Source organism: Pan troglodytes, chromosome 23 (genome assembly GCF_028858775.2).
Source record: "Pan troglodytes isolate AG18354 chromosome 23, NHGRI_mPanTro3-v2.0_pri, whole genome shotgun sequence".
NCBI classification, from domain to species: domain Eukaryota; kingdom Metazoa; phylum Chordata; class Mammalia; order Primates; family Hominidae; genus Pan; species Pan troglodytes.
Genome location: NC_086016.1, coordinates 33,898,310 through 33,913,023, shown reverse-complemented (window position 1 = coordinate 33,913,023; position 14,714 = coordinate 33,898,310). Strand labels below are relative to the sequence as shown.

The 14,714-nt window shown below is 42.8% G+C and overlaps 1 protein-coding gene across 43 annotated transcripts in view; it reads right to left on the bottom strand.

Annotated features, from left to right (window-relative positions):
* Positions 1 to 14,714, bottom strand: part of DEPDC5 (DEP domain containing 5, GATOR1 subcomplex subunit) — a 155,279-nt gene that overhangs the window by 111,391 nt on the left and 29,174 nt on the right. For 42 of the 43 annotated variants that reach the window (XR_010156137.1, XR_010156138.1, XR_010156136.1 and 39 more), the window contains exons 9-13: positions 13,863 to 13,941; positions 12,969 to 13,030; positions 5,763 to 5,832; positions 5,055 to 5,127; positions 153 to 256 (exon numbers count right to left, since the gene is read on the bottom strand). Coding sequence is in view for 30 of the 43 variants with exons in the window: in XM_063808195.1 (XP_063664265.1) it covers positions 153 to 256; positions 5,055 to 5,127; positions 5,763 to 5,832; positions 12,969 to 13,030; positions 13,863 to 13,941 (388 nt within the window). In the remaining 13 variants the exon portion in view is untranslated. The remainder of the gene's footprint in view (positions 1 to 152; positions 257 to 5,054; positions 5,128 to 5,762; positions 5,833 to 12,968; positions 13,031 to 13,862; positions 13,942 to 14,714) is intronic. The other variant, XM_063808214.1, reaches the window with a different exon arrangement.

Sequence of the window (14,714 nt, the reverse complement as noted above, 5' to 3'; positions counted from 1 at the left end):
ACAATTGGATCCAACTGGAAACAGAAACCTGACCAAAAGCAGAAACTACACACGGCAATGGGAGAGAAACAAGCACACATCTCTTCTCTGTCTCCCAGACCCCTCCTACACTTCCTTTCCCCGCCGCACCATCTATTACATGAATGCAGTACCTGCCTGTTCCAGTCGCACCAACACTGGATACTGGATGAAGAGTTTTTTAATGGTTACGAGAAGTGAAGTCCATTCTTCTCTTCTCTCATTCTGCACCACCACTCTGAAAAGAGTATTATCATAAAATGGATATTGAGCAGCTGATATGGTTTGGCTCTGTGTCCCCTCCCAAATTTCATCTCAAATTGTAATACCCATGTGTCGAGGGAGGAACCTGGTGGGAGGTGACTGGATCATGGGGGTGGTTTCCTCCATGCTGTTCTTGTGATAGTGAGGGAGTTCTCACGATATCTGATGGTTTAAAAGGGGCAGTTTCCCCTGAGCTCGCTCTTTCTCCTGCTTCACCATGGTGAGACATGCCTTGCTTCCCCTTCGCCTTCCACCAGGATTGTAAGTTTCCAGGGGCCTCCTGAGCCATGCAGAGCCATGAGTCAATTAAACCTTTTTTCTTTATAAATTACCCAGTCTTGGGTATGTCTTTACAGCAGTGAGAAAATGGACTAATATAGCAACTTTACATACAGAATATCAGGTTCCTTACAAGGTTTCAAAAAGAGTGTAATTGGAGTACAGTGAGCTGAGATCACCCCACTGCACTCCAGCCTTGGTGACAGAGCAAGACTCTGTCTCAAAAAAAAAAAAAAAAAGATTCCGTGAGCTTGTTTTCCTTCCAATCCAATTGGGAAAGAAGCATTAAAAAAAAAAAAAAAAAAAAAAAAGAGGCTGGGCATGGTAGCTCATACTTGTAATTCCAGTACTTTGGGAGGCCGAGGCAGGTGGATAAGGTGGTCAGGAGTTCAAGACCAGCCTGGCCAACACGGTGAAACCCCATCTCTACTAAAAATACAAAAATTAGCTGGGTGTGGTGGCAGGCACCTGTAATCCCAGCTACTTGGAAGGCTGAGGCAGGAGAATTGCTTGAACCCAGGAGGCGGAGGTTTCAGTGAGCCGAGATCGAGCCACTGCACTCCAGCCTGGGAGACAGAGTGAGACTCCATCTCAAAAAAAAAGAGCACTCACTGTTGGTGAGAACACAGAAATTGCTGCTAGGAAAACAAGATCTTCTACTTTAATGGTTTTGGAACATACACTGGCTGTACAAATAGAAAGCCTTGAAAACACAGACTATCCTTTGACCTAATGGCTCCATTTCTGGCAATTTATCATAAAAACTAAGGATATGCTTAAAAACCTATCTGTAAGAATGTTCACTGGCAATACTGTTGAGAATAGTGAAAAGCTGGAAGTCACCTCAATTTTCAACAATAGTAACCCAGTGTAATTTCTATGTAGAAATAAAAAATGATACAGTGGGCCAGGCGCAGTGGCTAACGCCTGTAATCCCAGCACTTTGGGAGGCCTAGGCAGGCAGATCATGAGGTCAGGAGATAGAGACCATTCTGGCTAACACGGTGAAACCCTGTCTCCACTAAAAAATACAAAAAAAATTAGCCGGGTGTGGTGGCGGGCACCTGTAGTCCCAGATACTCGGGAGGCTGAGGCAGGAGAATGGCGTGAACCTGGGAGGCAGAGCTTGCAGTGAGCCAAGATCCCACCACTGCACTCCAGCCTGGGCGACAGAGCGAGACTTCGCCTCAAAAAAAAAAAAAAAGAAGATACTGTGGAGCAGTGTGTTTAACATGGATTGGCATTTGTGATACAGTAAATAGAAAATGAAGATTTATGGCCGGGCACAGTGGCTCACGCCTGTAATCCCAGCACTTGGAGAGGCCGAGGTGGGGGGATCACCTGAGGTCGGGAGTTTGAGAACAGACTGACCAATATGGAGAAACCCCATCTCTACTAAAACTACAAAATCAGCCAGGTGTGGTGGCACATGCCTGTAATCCCAGCTACTCGAGAGGCTGAGGCAAGAGAATCGCTTGAATCCAGGAGGCGGAGGTTGCAGTGAGCTGAGATCGTGTCACTGCACTCCAGACTGGGCAACAAGAGCGAAACTCCGTCTCAAAAAAAAAAAAAAGGAAATGAAAGAAAATGAAGGTTTAAAACATATAAAAAGAGAACCATATGGGCCAGGCGTGGTGGCTCACGCCAGCATTTTGGGAGGCCAAGGCAGGTGGATCACCTGAGGTCAGGAGTTCGAGACCAGCCTGGCCAACATGGTGAAACCCTGTCTCTACTAAAAATACAAAAATTAACCAGGCATGGTGGCGGGTGCCTGTCACACCAGCTACTCAGGAGGCTGAGGCAGGAGAATTGCTTGAACCTGGAAGGCGGAGTTTGCAGTGAGTTGAGATTGCACCACTGCACTCCAGCCTGGGTGACAGTGAGACACTGTCTCAAAAAGAAATAAAAACAATAAAACATGTAAAAAAATCACACGGAGGCCCGGCACAGTGGCTCATGCCTGTAATCCCAGCACTTTAGGTGGCTGAGGGCGGTGGATCACCTGAGGTCAGGAGTTCAAGACCAGCCTGGCCAAGATGGTGAAACCCCGTCTCTACTAAAAATAACAAAATTAGCCAGGTGTGATGGCAGACGCCTGCAATCCCAGCTACTCCGGAGGCTGAGGCAGGGAATTGCTTGTACTAGGGAGGCGGAGGTTGCAGTGAGCTGAGATCACGCCAGTGCACTCCAGCCTGGGCGACAGAGTGAGACTCCATCTCAAAAAAAAAAAAAAAAAAATCACATGGAATGTGTGATCACATCTCTATGAAAACTAATTTTTCTCCTAAATACAGATAATAGGGGTTGATTCACCAAAGTAATGAAGACTATATTTGGGAGATGGAATTGAGTGTGCTTTGAATTCCTCTCTACTAAACTATACTGGTGTGCTTTTGTTGTTGTTGTTTTGTTTTTTTTGAGACAGGGTCTCACTATGTCACCCAGGCTAAAGTGCAGTGGCATGATCTTGGCTCACTGCAGCCTCAACTTCCCAGGCTCAAGTGATCCTCCCACCTCAGCCTCCCAGATAGCTGAAACTACAGGCGCGCACCACCGCACCCAGCTAAGTTTTGGTATTTTTTTGTAGAGACAGGGTTTTCCATGGTGCACTGGCTGGTTTCAAACTCCTGAGCTCAGGCAATGTGCCTGGCTCGGCCTCTCAAAGTGCTGGGATTATAGGTAGCAGCCACCACGCCTGGCCTATTTTGTGATTTTCCTAAAATGAACCTGTATTGTTTTTGCAGTAAGAAAAAGATAACCAGTTTCTCTCAATCTAAAAAACGTTGAGGATGACTTTTTAATGACATAAACTTTCATATATTAAAAATATATAGTCATATACACCTATAAATCTACATTCATAATTCATATATTCATATTCATGCTTTATATAGTATTTTGTATAACTGATTATGCTCAAATTAATTCATATTCATTATACAGATAAAACTGCATATACTGTTAAGTCAGAAGAGCTCTCATGGTTCCTGGAATTCACTGAATTAGAGGAATGCAGAATTCATCTGCATAAGGGGATGAGTGGAGGTGTCAGTACAGCAGATGGCCCATCACTCTCATAAAATTCTCCTAGGGGTACAGGATCCAACAAAAGATCAACAAATAATTTAAAGTATAATCTGTATGAGGTTGAGGAATACAGTGGTTAAAAAGCATCGACTCTGAACTAGATTGACTGTGTCAGGTCCATGCTCCACCACTTAATATTTTGTGGACTTTGGATAAGTTACTGAAACTCTGTGTCCAGATTTCCACATCTGTAAAATGGGGTAACAGTATCTATCCCACAGGGATGCTGTGATATTTAAATAAATCAAGTCATGTAAAGTGCTTAGAAGAGTAACCCATTCATGCTAAGTCCCGTAAAAACAGTAACTATTACTATCTGATAATCATCTCAATTAGATAGTGGTGTCAGCCAGGCATGGTGGCTCCCGCCTGTAATCCCAGCACTTTGGGAGGCCGAGGTGGGTGGATCAGCTGAGGTCAGGATTTGAGACCAGGCTGGCCAACATGGCAAACCCCATCTCTACTAAAAATACAAAAAAATTAGCCAGGCGTGGTCACAGGCGCCTGTAGTCCCAGCTACTCGGGAGGCTGAGAAACGAGAATCCCTTGAACCTGGGAGGTGGAGTTTGCAGTCAGCTTACATGACCACTGCACTCCAGCCTGGGCGAGAGAGTGAAATTGTGTCTCAAAAAATAATAATAATAATAATAACGTTAAACATGATCATGATATTGTGGTCAGATATAAAAATGCCTCTTTTGAATATGTATAGGAATAAAATATTATAATATTGATAATTTACTTAGTCAATGGCACTGAAAAAACAGATGAATCAAATATGACAAAATAATAACTGTTAAATTCAGGTATTGGGTATATGGGCTCATTATATTATTTGCTCTTCTTTTCTGAATGTTGAAATTTTTCACAATAAAACATTTAGAAGGTCTAAATGCAACATGATATCTTGGAGACGGCAAGTACATGAGTGCTAAAATCTAAAAAACATCTGAATTTCCTTAATAGTAATGTACCAATGTTAACCTAGTTTTGACAAATGTAACTTGGTTATAAAATGTTAATATTAGAGGAAACAGAGCAAAGACCATGCAGGAACTGTGTTATCTTTGAAACGTCTCTGTAAATCTAAAATCATTACAATTACAAAATTAAAAGGTTTATTTATTTATTTATCTATTTTTTTTTTTTTTTTTTGGAGACAGGGTCTCACTCTCTCCCAGGTTGGTGTGCAGTGGTGTGATCTCAGCTCACTGCAACCTCCACCTCCCAGGCTCAAGTGATCCTCCCACCTCAGCCTCCCAAGTAGCTGGGACCACAAGAGGTGAATTTTTTGTATTTTTGGTAGAGACAGGGTTTCGCCATGTTGCCCAGGCTGACTTATTTTTAAGTTAGGAAAGAAACAACTAATAAATAAATAAAAAGTATAGCAAAGCACCCAAACATACTTGTAAAAGTCTTCATAGAATCTCCCCTTGTGATCCTGTCGAATTGAGGCTCGGTTTATTTCAGGAAATTCATCTGAAATAGAGAAAACGGAGTATGTAGTTCAGGTTGAGAAGAGAAATTCAGTTTTGTCAGCTTCCTCTTCTGGGTTAAAGATTTGCATCACAAAAAAATAAAGATAACTGTCTTTTTTTTTTTTTTTTTTTTGAGACAAGGTCTCACTCTGTCACCCAGACTGGAGTGCAGTGGTAAGATCTCAGCTCACTGCAACCTCTACCTCCTGAATTCAAGCGATTCTCCTTTCTCAGCCCCCTGGGTAGCTGGGACTACAGGCGCATGCCACCACACCTGGCTAATTTTTGTATTTTTAGTAGAGATGGGGTTTCACCATGTTGGCCAAGCTGGTTTTCAACTCCTGACCTCAGGTGATCCGCCCACCTCAGCCTCCCAAAGTCGTGGGATTACAGGCGTGAGCCACTGCACCCAGCCAACTGTCTATCTATTAAGTTGGTTTTAAGATGAATCACAGCCCACAGACCTCTTGCATCCACTAACAGACTGTGCTACTTTCCCTTTTACACTGTCCCCATAACAGAAAAGATGGGAAGGGTGGAAAAGTGCAACGAGGAAAAAAATGAAAGGAAATGGCTGGGGTGGGGTTGGGGGAAGCTTAACAAAAACATAACTGTAGGAGAGAAATAGTTACTCACCAACAGATTTTGCATCATAGAAAGTTCTAGAAAACAGGACCACTGTCACTTCATGACTACAGTTCTTCTCCTAAGCATGAGTAGAGAACAACAGGGTTGAAGTTTGTTTCATTTACTTCACTATGAAGCAGACTGCATGCACATAATATTCTTTTTTTTTTTTTTTTTTTTTTGAGACGGAGTCTTACTCTGCCACCAGGCTGGAGTGCAGTGGCGCGATCTTGGCTCACTGCAACCTCCACCTCCTGGGTTCAAGCAATTCTCCTGCCTCAGCCTCCCAAGTAGCTGGGACACAGACGCACGCCACCATGCCCAGCTAATTTTTGTATTTTTAGTAGAGATGCGGTTTCACCATGTTGGCCAAGATGGTCTCGATCTCCTGACCTCGTGATCCGCCTGCCTTGGCCTCCCAAAGTGCTGGGATTACAGGTGTGAGCCACTGTGCCCGGCCCTTTTTTTTTTTTTTTGAGGCAGTCTCATTCAGTTGCCCAGGCTGGAGTGCAGTGGCACAATCTCGGCTCATTGCAGCCTCCACCTCCCAGGTTCAAGCAATTCTCCTGCCTCAGCCTCCAGAGTAGCCAGGATTACAGGTGGGCCACCTGGGTAATTTTTGTATTTTTAGTAGAGACAGGGTTTCACCATGTTGGCCAGGCTGGTCTCGAACTCATGGCCTCAAGTGATCTGCTTGCCTCGGCCTCCCAAAGTGCTGGGATTACAGGTGTGAGGCCCAGCTGCACATAATATTCTTAATCCAGGTGGCTCAGCAGCAGTGCACAGTATTGAATAGCTTCAGGTAATTAGAGGCTGCAGTGCAGGGGACAGAGCACTGCTGGGAGTCAGAAGCCCTAGATGGAGTCCTGAACCTGAAACTTGCCACTATGTGACCTTAGGAAAGTTATCTAAAGTGCCAGGAATGTGGAAAGTGATTGGAAAACTGCAAATCAGCATTAAGTAATGGTGACTGTCTCCCAGTTCCCGAGTAGCTGGGACTACAGACACGCGTCACCAGGCCCAGATAATTTTTGCATTTTTTATAAAGACAGGGTTTCGGCTGGGCGTGGTGGCTCACACCTGCAATCCCAGTGCTTTGGGAGGCTGAGGCGGGTGGATCACCTGAGGTCAGGAGTTCGAGACCAGCCTGGCCAACATGGCAAAACTCCATCTCTACTAAAAGTAGGAAAATTACCCAGGCAATGTGGCGCACACCTAAAATTGCAGCTACTCGGGAGGCTGAGGTAGGATAATCACTTGAACCCAGGGGGTGGAGACTGCAGTGAGCCAAAACTGTGCCATTGCACTCCAGCCTGGGCGACAGAGCGAGACTCCATCTCAAAAAAAAAAAAAAAAAAAAAAGAACAAAAAAAAGAGAGGGTTTCATCATAATCCCCAAGCTGGGCTCAAGTGATCCACTTGCCTTGGCAAAATGCTGGGATTACAGGCGTGAGCCACAATGCCAGGTCTACAGTGTTTTTTAATTTCTGCAGAATTGTGGTCTAGGGAACAAGAACAGCACCCATGGTGGTGGATTTAAGAATCAAAGGCACTCCCACACCCTACTAGTCTCATAGGATGAGGGTGGGGTTTGCTCTGGACTCAGCAGTATAAGGCAAGGCAAAGAACTACCTTTGGACAGGGACGGGGACTAATGAGAATAAACATTTCCATGGAGTCTGGAAATCAATATCCTGGAAGTAGGGTGTTTACAGATGAACATGAAAAGTGGCTTGCAACAGTTAGCTAGCAAGCGCAGTTTCAGTTCCTCCTGGGTCTCTGAAGACAACAGCCTATACTGACCAACCCCATCTTTATCCTAAGTATGCTTAGTGACTACAGAATTCAACACTCACTATATAAGGCACATAATATAATGTACATTTCATGGATGTATCTCAAGTGGACAGAAATTCCTAAATACAAGCCACAGTACCCAGAGCAGAGTGCTAGGAAACAGCAGACCTTCACTGACTGCCAATTAATTCACGGGAGTCCAAGAGCTCCAAACTCAGCACCCTTATCTAATTTTAGTGCAAGTGATATACAGGAAAACACAACGGGCTCACAACGGGCTGATATGGGCATGGAGTGTCTCAACTCATAAATGATGTGGTGAGAGGGTCTATTATTATCTCCATTTTGCAGCTGAAGAAATAGAGCCTCAGAGACTAATCCTTGGAGACCAAAAAGCTAATCAGCCAGGCATGGTGGCCTGCGCCTGTAGTCCCAACTACTGAGGAGGATGAAGTGAGAAGATCCCTGGAGCCCAGGAGTTCAAGACCAGCCTAAGCAGCATAGCAAGACCCTGTCTCTTAATCAAAAAAGAAAAAAAAAAAAAAGCAAGCTGATGAGATCATTTAAAACCCAGTCTGCCTTAATCCAAACTCTACTCTTTTACACTACATAATGTGACTTCAAATACTTTTTCATCAAAATGTTTTCATGTGAAATCAAGGTGAGATAATTGAAATAATTTTTTAATTGTGGCAAAATACATATAAATATTGCCATCGTGACATTTAATACATTCACAATGTTGTATAACTATCACCATTATTTGGATCCAAAACATTTTCATCACCCCAACAGGAAATCCCAAACTGATGAAACAGTCACTCCCCACCCTCAGTCCCTGGCAACCACTAATCTCTATATTATATATTTACCTATTCTGGACATTTCATATAAATAAGATCTTATGATTTGTATTTGATCCACTATGTCTGGCTTCTCTCACTTAACATGTGTTCAAGATTCATCTATGCTGTAGCATGTGTTAGTACTTCATTCTTCTTTATGGCAGAATACTACTACATTGTAAGGATATACATTTTATTTATCTATGCTTTAGCTGACAGACATTTGTTATTTGTGTTATCCTACTTTTTAGCTAATATGAATAATGCTGTCAAGAATACAGGCTAGGCCCATAATCCGGCACTTTGGGAGGCCAAGGTGGGGAGATCACTTAAGGCCAGGAGTTCGAGACCAGCCTGGCCAACATGGTGAAACAGCATCACTACTAAAAATACAAAAATTAGCAGGGTAAGGTGGCGCACACCTATAATCCCAGCTACTCGGCAGGCTGAGGGACGAGAATCGCTTGAACCTGGGAGGTGGAGGTTGCAGTGAGCCATGTTCGAGATCGCAGCACTGCACTCCAGTCTGGGCGACAGAGCGAGACTCTGTCTCAAAAAATACATAAATAAATAAAATAAAGAATATGGGCCCAGTCGCAGACGCTCACGTCTGTAATCCCAGCACTTTGGGAGGCCAAGGCGGGCGGATCACCTGAGGTCAGAAGTTCGAGACCACCCTGGCCAACATGGTGAAACCCCGTCTCTACTAAAAACACAAAAAAATTAGCTGGGCGTGGTGGTGGGCGCCTGTAATCTCAGCTACTCGGGAGGCTGAAGCAGGAGAATTGCTTGAACCCGGGAGGCAGAGGTTGCAGTGGGCCGAGATCGCACCATTGTACTCCAGCCTGGGCAACAAGAGCAAAACTCTGTCTCAAAAAAAAATATGGGCTAGGCACTGTAGCTCACGTCTGTAATCTCAGCACATTGGGAGGCCAAGGTGGGAAGATCACTTAAGCTCAGGAGTTTGAGATCAGCCTGGATAACATAGTGAGACCTCATTTCCACCAAAAAAAAAAAAAGAAAAATTGCCCGGGCATAGTGGCACATGCCTGTAGTCCTAGCTACTATAGGAGGCTGAGGAGGGAGGATGGCTTGAGCCCAGGCGATCAAGGCTGCAGTGAGCTATGATTGTGCCACTGCACTCTAGCCTGGGCAACATGGCGAGACTCTGGCTCAAAAAAAAAAAAAAAAAAAATACAGTCATCCTAGTGGGTGTGAAGTGGCATTTCATTGTGGTATTACGTTGCATTTTCCTAATGACTAATGATCTTGAGCATCTTTTCATGTACTTGTTGGACATTCATATATATTCTTTAGAGAAATGTCTATTCAAGTCCTTTGCCCATTTGTTTTTTTAATTTAATTATTTTAATTATTTTTTAATTTTTATGGGTACATAGTAGGTGTTTAATATCTGTGGGGTACATGAGATGTTTTGATACAGGCATGTAATGTGAAATAATCACATCATGGTGAATGGGGCAGCCTTTGCCCATTTGTCAATTAGGGTTTTTTCTTTTCTTTCTTGAGTTACAGAAGTTCTACATATTTTCTGGATAACAGACTTTTATCAGAAAATAATTTGCAAATAATATTGTCTCCCATTCTGTGGGTTTTCTTTTTTCTTCTTCTTTTTTTTTTTTTTTAAAGAGACAGGGTCTCGCTCTGTCCTATCACCCAGGTTGGAGTGCAGTGGTACAATCATACTGTAACCTCAAATTCCTGTGATCAAGGAATCCTCTCACCTCAGCCTCTTGAGTAGCTGAGACTAGAGGCATTTGCCAATGCAGCCAGCTAATTTTTTTCTATTTTTATTTTTGTAGAGACAGGGTCTCGTTTTGTTGTCTGGGTTACTCAAACTTTTGGCTTCACACGATTCTCCCACCTCAGCCTCCCACAGTGCTGGGATTAAAGGTGTGAGCCAGCAGGTCTGGCCTCTTTGCTTTCTTGACAATGTCCGTTGATGCACAAAAGTTTTTAATTTTGAAGTCTGATTCAACTGCTTTTAATTTGGATGCCGTGTTTTTGGTGTTATATCTAAGAAACCACTGCCAAATTCAAGGTTATATGAATTTCCCAGCCAGGCATCGTAGTTCTATCTGTAATCCTAGCAATTTGGGAGGCCAAGGTGGGTGACCGCTTGAGCTCAGGGGTTTGAGACCAGCCTGGGTAACATGGCAAAACCCCGTCTCTACAAAAAAACACAAAAAATTACCTAGGTGTGGTAGCAAATGCCTATAGTCTCAGCTACTAAGGCTAAGGCAGGAGAATCACTTGAGCTCAGGAGGTCAAAGCTGTAGTGAGCCATGATCGCTCCACTGCACTCCAGCCTGGGTGACAGTGAGACCCTGTCTCAAAAAAAAAAAATTATAAAACTTTTTAGGCTAGGCACGGTGGCTCACATCTATAATCCCAACACTTTGGGAGGCCGAGGCAGGCGGATCACCTGAGGTTAGGAGTTCAAGACCAGCCTGGCCAACATGGTAAAACCCTGTCTCTAGTAAAAATACAAAAAATTAGCTGGGCATGGTAGCGGGCACCTGTAATCCCAGTTACTCAGGAGGGTGAGGCAGGAGAACTGAACAGGTGGAGAATTGAGGCAGGTGGGAGAATCACTTGCAAACAAAAGTTAAAGAGTAGCCCGGGCAACAAAACGAGACCCTGTATCTACAAAAATAAAAACAAAAATTTTAGCTGGCTGTGTTAGCAAATGCCTGTAGTCCCAACCACTCAAGAAGCTGAGGCAAGAGGATCCCTTGAGCACAGGAATTTCAGGTTACAGTATGATTGTACCACTGCACTCCAACCTGGGTGACAGGACAGAGCAAAACCCTGTCTCTTAAAAAAAAATTCAATTCTTTTTTTTTAGGTTGTTTGAACCTGGGAGGCGGAGGTTGCAGTGAGCTGAGATCGCACCACTGCACTCCAGCCTGGGCAACAGAGTGAGACTCCGTCTCAAAAAGAATAAATAAATAAATAAAAATAAAACTTTTAAAAATAAGGAAAATTCTTTTTCCTTTTTTTTTTTAGCCACCACACCCAGCTAACTTTTTGTATTTTTTGTGGAGACAAAGTTTTGCCATATTGCCGGGGCTGGTCTGGAATTCCGGGGCTCATGCAATCTGCCCACCTCCGCCTCCCATGAGCCACCACACCTGGCTGTTTTATAATTTTAGCTCTTTATTTATTTATTTATGAGATGGAGTCTCACTCTGTTGCCCAGGCTGGAGTACAGTGGCATAATCTTGGCTCACTGCAACCTCCGCCTCCCAGGTTCAAGCGATTCTCCTGTCTCAGCCTCCTGAGTAGTGGGATTACAGGCACCAACCAGCACGCCTGGCTAATTTTTGTATTTTTAGTAGAGACAGGGTTTCATGACGTTGGCCAGACTGGTCTCAAACTCCTGATCCGCCCACCTCGGCCTCCCAAAGTGCTGAGATTACAGGTATGAGCCACCGCACCCAGATGACTTTAGCTCTTACATTTAAGTCTTTGATTCATTTTGGTTACATTTCATATATGATTTGAGGTGAGGGTCCAAATTCGTTCTTTTCCATATGGACATTCAGGTGTTCCAGAATAATTTGTTGAAGAGAATATTCTTTCTCTCATTAAATGAACTTGATGCCCTTGTCTAAAATCAACTGACCATAGATGTACGGGTTGGTTTCAATTCAATTCCATTGATCTATATATCTATCCTTATGCCAATATCACACTATTCTGATGACTGAGGGTTTTAGTAAGTTTTGAAATTAGGAAGTGAGAGTCCTCCAACTTCGCTCCCCTTTTACAAGATTGTTTTAGCTATTCAGGATCCCTTGCAATTCCACATAAATTTTAGGATGGAAAAAAAAAAAGGCACTGGTATTTTGATAGGAACTGCATTAACCTGTAAACTGCTTTGGGTAGTATTGCCAAATTCACAATATTAAGTCTTTCAACCTGTGAACACAGGTTATCTTACTATTTACTTAGGTCTTCATTAACTCCTTTCACAGTGTTTTATAGATTTTAGTGGACCAGTCTTACAGCTCCTAGGGTAAAGTATTCTAAGTATTTTATTCTTTCAGATTGTTTATTGCTGGTATATAGAAATACAATTGATTTTGTGTGTTGATTGGGTATCCTGAAACTTTGCTGAATGCATTAGCTCTAATACTTACTTTGTGGATTTTGAGGATTTTCTACATATAGGATCATATTATCTGTGAATAGAAATAGTTGTACTTCTTTTTCGATTTGGATGCCTTTTATTTCTTTTGCTTGCCTAGGTGGTCTGTCTAGAACTTCTAGTTAGTATAATGTTGAGTATCAGTGGCAAAAGCAAGCATACTTACCTTGTTACTGATCTTGGGGGAAAGTTTTCAGTCTTTTACCATTGAGTGTGATGTTAGCTTTGTGTTTTTCATAAATTCTCATAAATTGAGATTATTAGGGTAATTTAAATCTGGAGTCTGGGTTTTACCTAAAATAGCTCAATTTAGGGCAATTTAATAAAAACAGTGCATTTTAAAAATCTGTATTGAGTAATGTTTACATAATGAGACTTAGTGTGTAAGAAGAAATGTACCTTCCACTTGGTAAATAGATCAGCAAGGAAACCATTCACAGCTTTCTCAAAATACAAATCCCCTGAAAAGAAACAATGAAAAGAGGGTGAGAACATGAGAACAATCTTTATCTCTTGCTTGCAATTTCTTCTCTAATTTCTTCTCTAAGTAAATTCTTCTCTAAGCAATTCCCTAAGTAAACTGCTTGCAACTTCTTCTATAAGAAAGGGGACCAAAAAGAAGGTGTATTTTGTACATCTTTTTTTTTTTTTTTGAGATGGGAGTCTCACTTTGTCTCCCAGGCTGGAATGCAGTGGCATGATACTGGCTCACTGCAACCTCTGCCGCCCAGGTTCAAGCAATTCTCCTGCCTCAGCATCCCGAGTAGCTGGGATTACAGGCGCCCACCACCACGCCCAGCTAATTTTTGTATTTTTAGTAGGTATGGGGTTTCCCGATGTTGGTCAGGCTGGTCTCCAACTCCTGACCTCAGGTGATCCGCCCACCTCAGCCTCCCAAAGTGCTAGGATTACAGGCATGAACCGCTGTGCCCGGCCTGTTTTGTACATCTTAAAACAAGATCATAAAAGCCAGATGTACAAAGTGGTTTCATTCTCAAACTAAGAAGCCAAGTTTATTTATTTATTTTTTGAAGCCAAATTTAATATCTGCCTCACTACTAAGAGGCTATGACTTCAACATACAATGCAGTTTGAAAAAAATTTGATTATTGAAAAAAGTAGTGTATCTTCAGAACGAGAAAACACTCTAACCTCCAAATATGATTATTCTCACAATGATATTTAAAGTTTGTTAGAAGATGATGTGGGGGACCCTGGGCATTCATGAATTAGCATTTGCAGTTCCAGAAAATTCTCCCCTTAGCAGTTACAATCAGCACTTAGACACAGTACCATAAATATCAAAATCCCACATTTCACAGCTCATCTGAATAAATATGTAAACCATAGCCGACGTAGAACGAAACACCACCTGAAATAAAAACACAATTGTATTAAAAAGCAATGCCATATAGAGTTTCAGTTCTATAAGATGAAAAAGTTCCGAAGATCTGCTTCACAACAGTGTAAATGTTCTTAACACTACTGAACTATACACTTAAAAATGGTTAAGATGGTAAATTTTGATAGGCTTTTTAACCACAATTTTTTTTAAAGCAATGATAAAAGAATCTTGCAATGTTGGACTTCTTTTTTTCCTTTGTTTTGAGACAGGATCTCACTCTTGCCGCCCAGGCTGGAGTGCAGTGACACAATCACAGCTCACTGCAGCCTCAAACTCCCAGGCTCCAGGATGAAACGATTCTCCCACTTCAGCCTCTCGAGTAGCTGGGACTATGGGAGTGCACCACCAGGCCACAAAATTTTTGTATTTTTTTGTAGAGAGGGCGTCTCCCTACGTTGCCCAGAGTGGTTTCAAACTCCTGGGCTCAAGCAATCCTCACACTGTGTCCAGAGGTGGTTCCTTCAGGTGGGTTCTTGGTCTCACTGACTTCAAGAATGAAGCTGCGGACCCTCGTGGTGAGTGTTAACAGCTGTTAAAGGTGGCACGGACCACCTTTGCTCACCAACAGTGAGCAGCAGCAAGATATATTGTGAAGAGCAAAAGAACAAGGCTTCCATGTGGAAGGGGACCTGGGCTGCCGCTGCTGGCTGGGGTGGCCAGCTTTTATTCCCTTATTTGTCCCCACTCATGTCCTGCTGATTGGTCCATTTTACAGAGTGCTGATTGGTGCATTTACAATC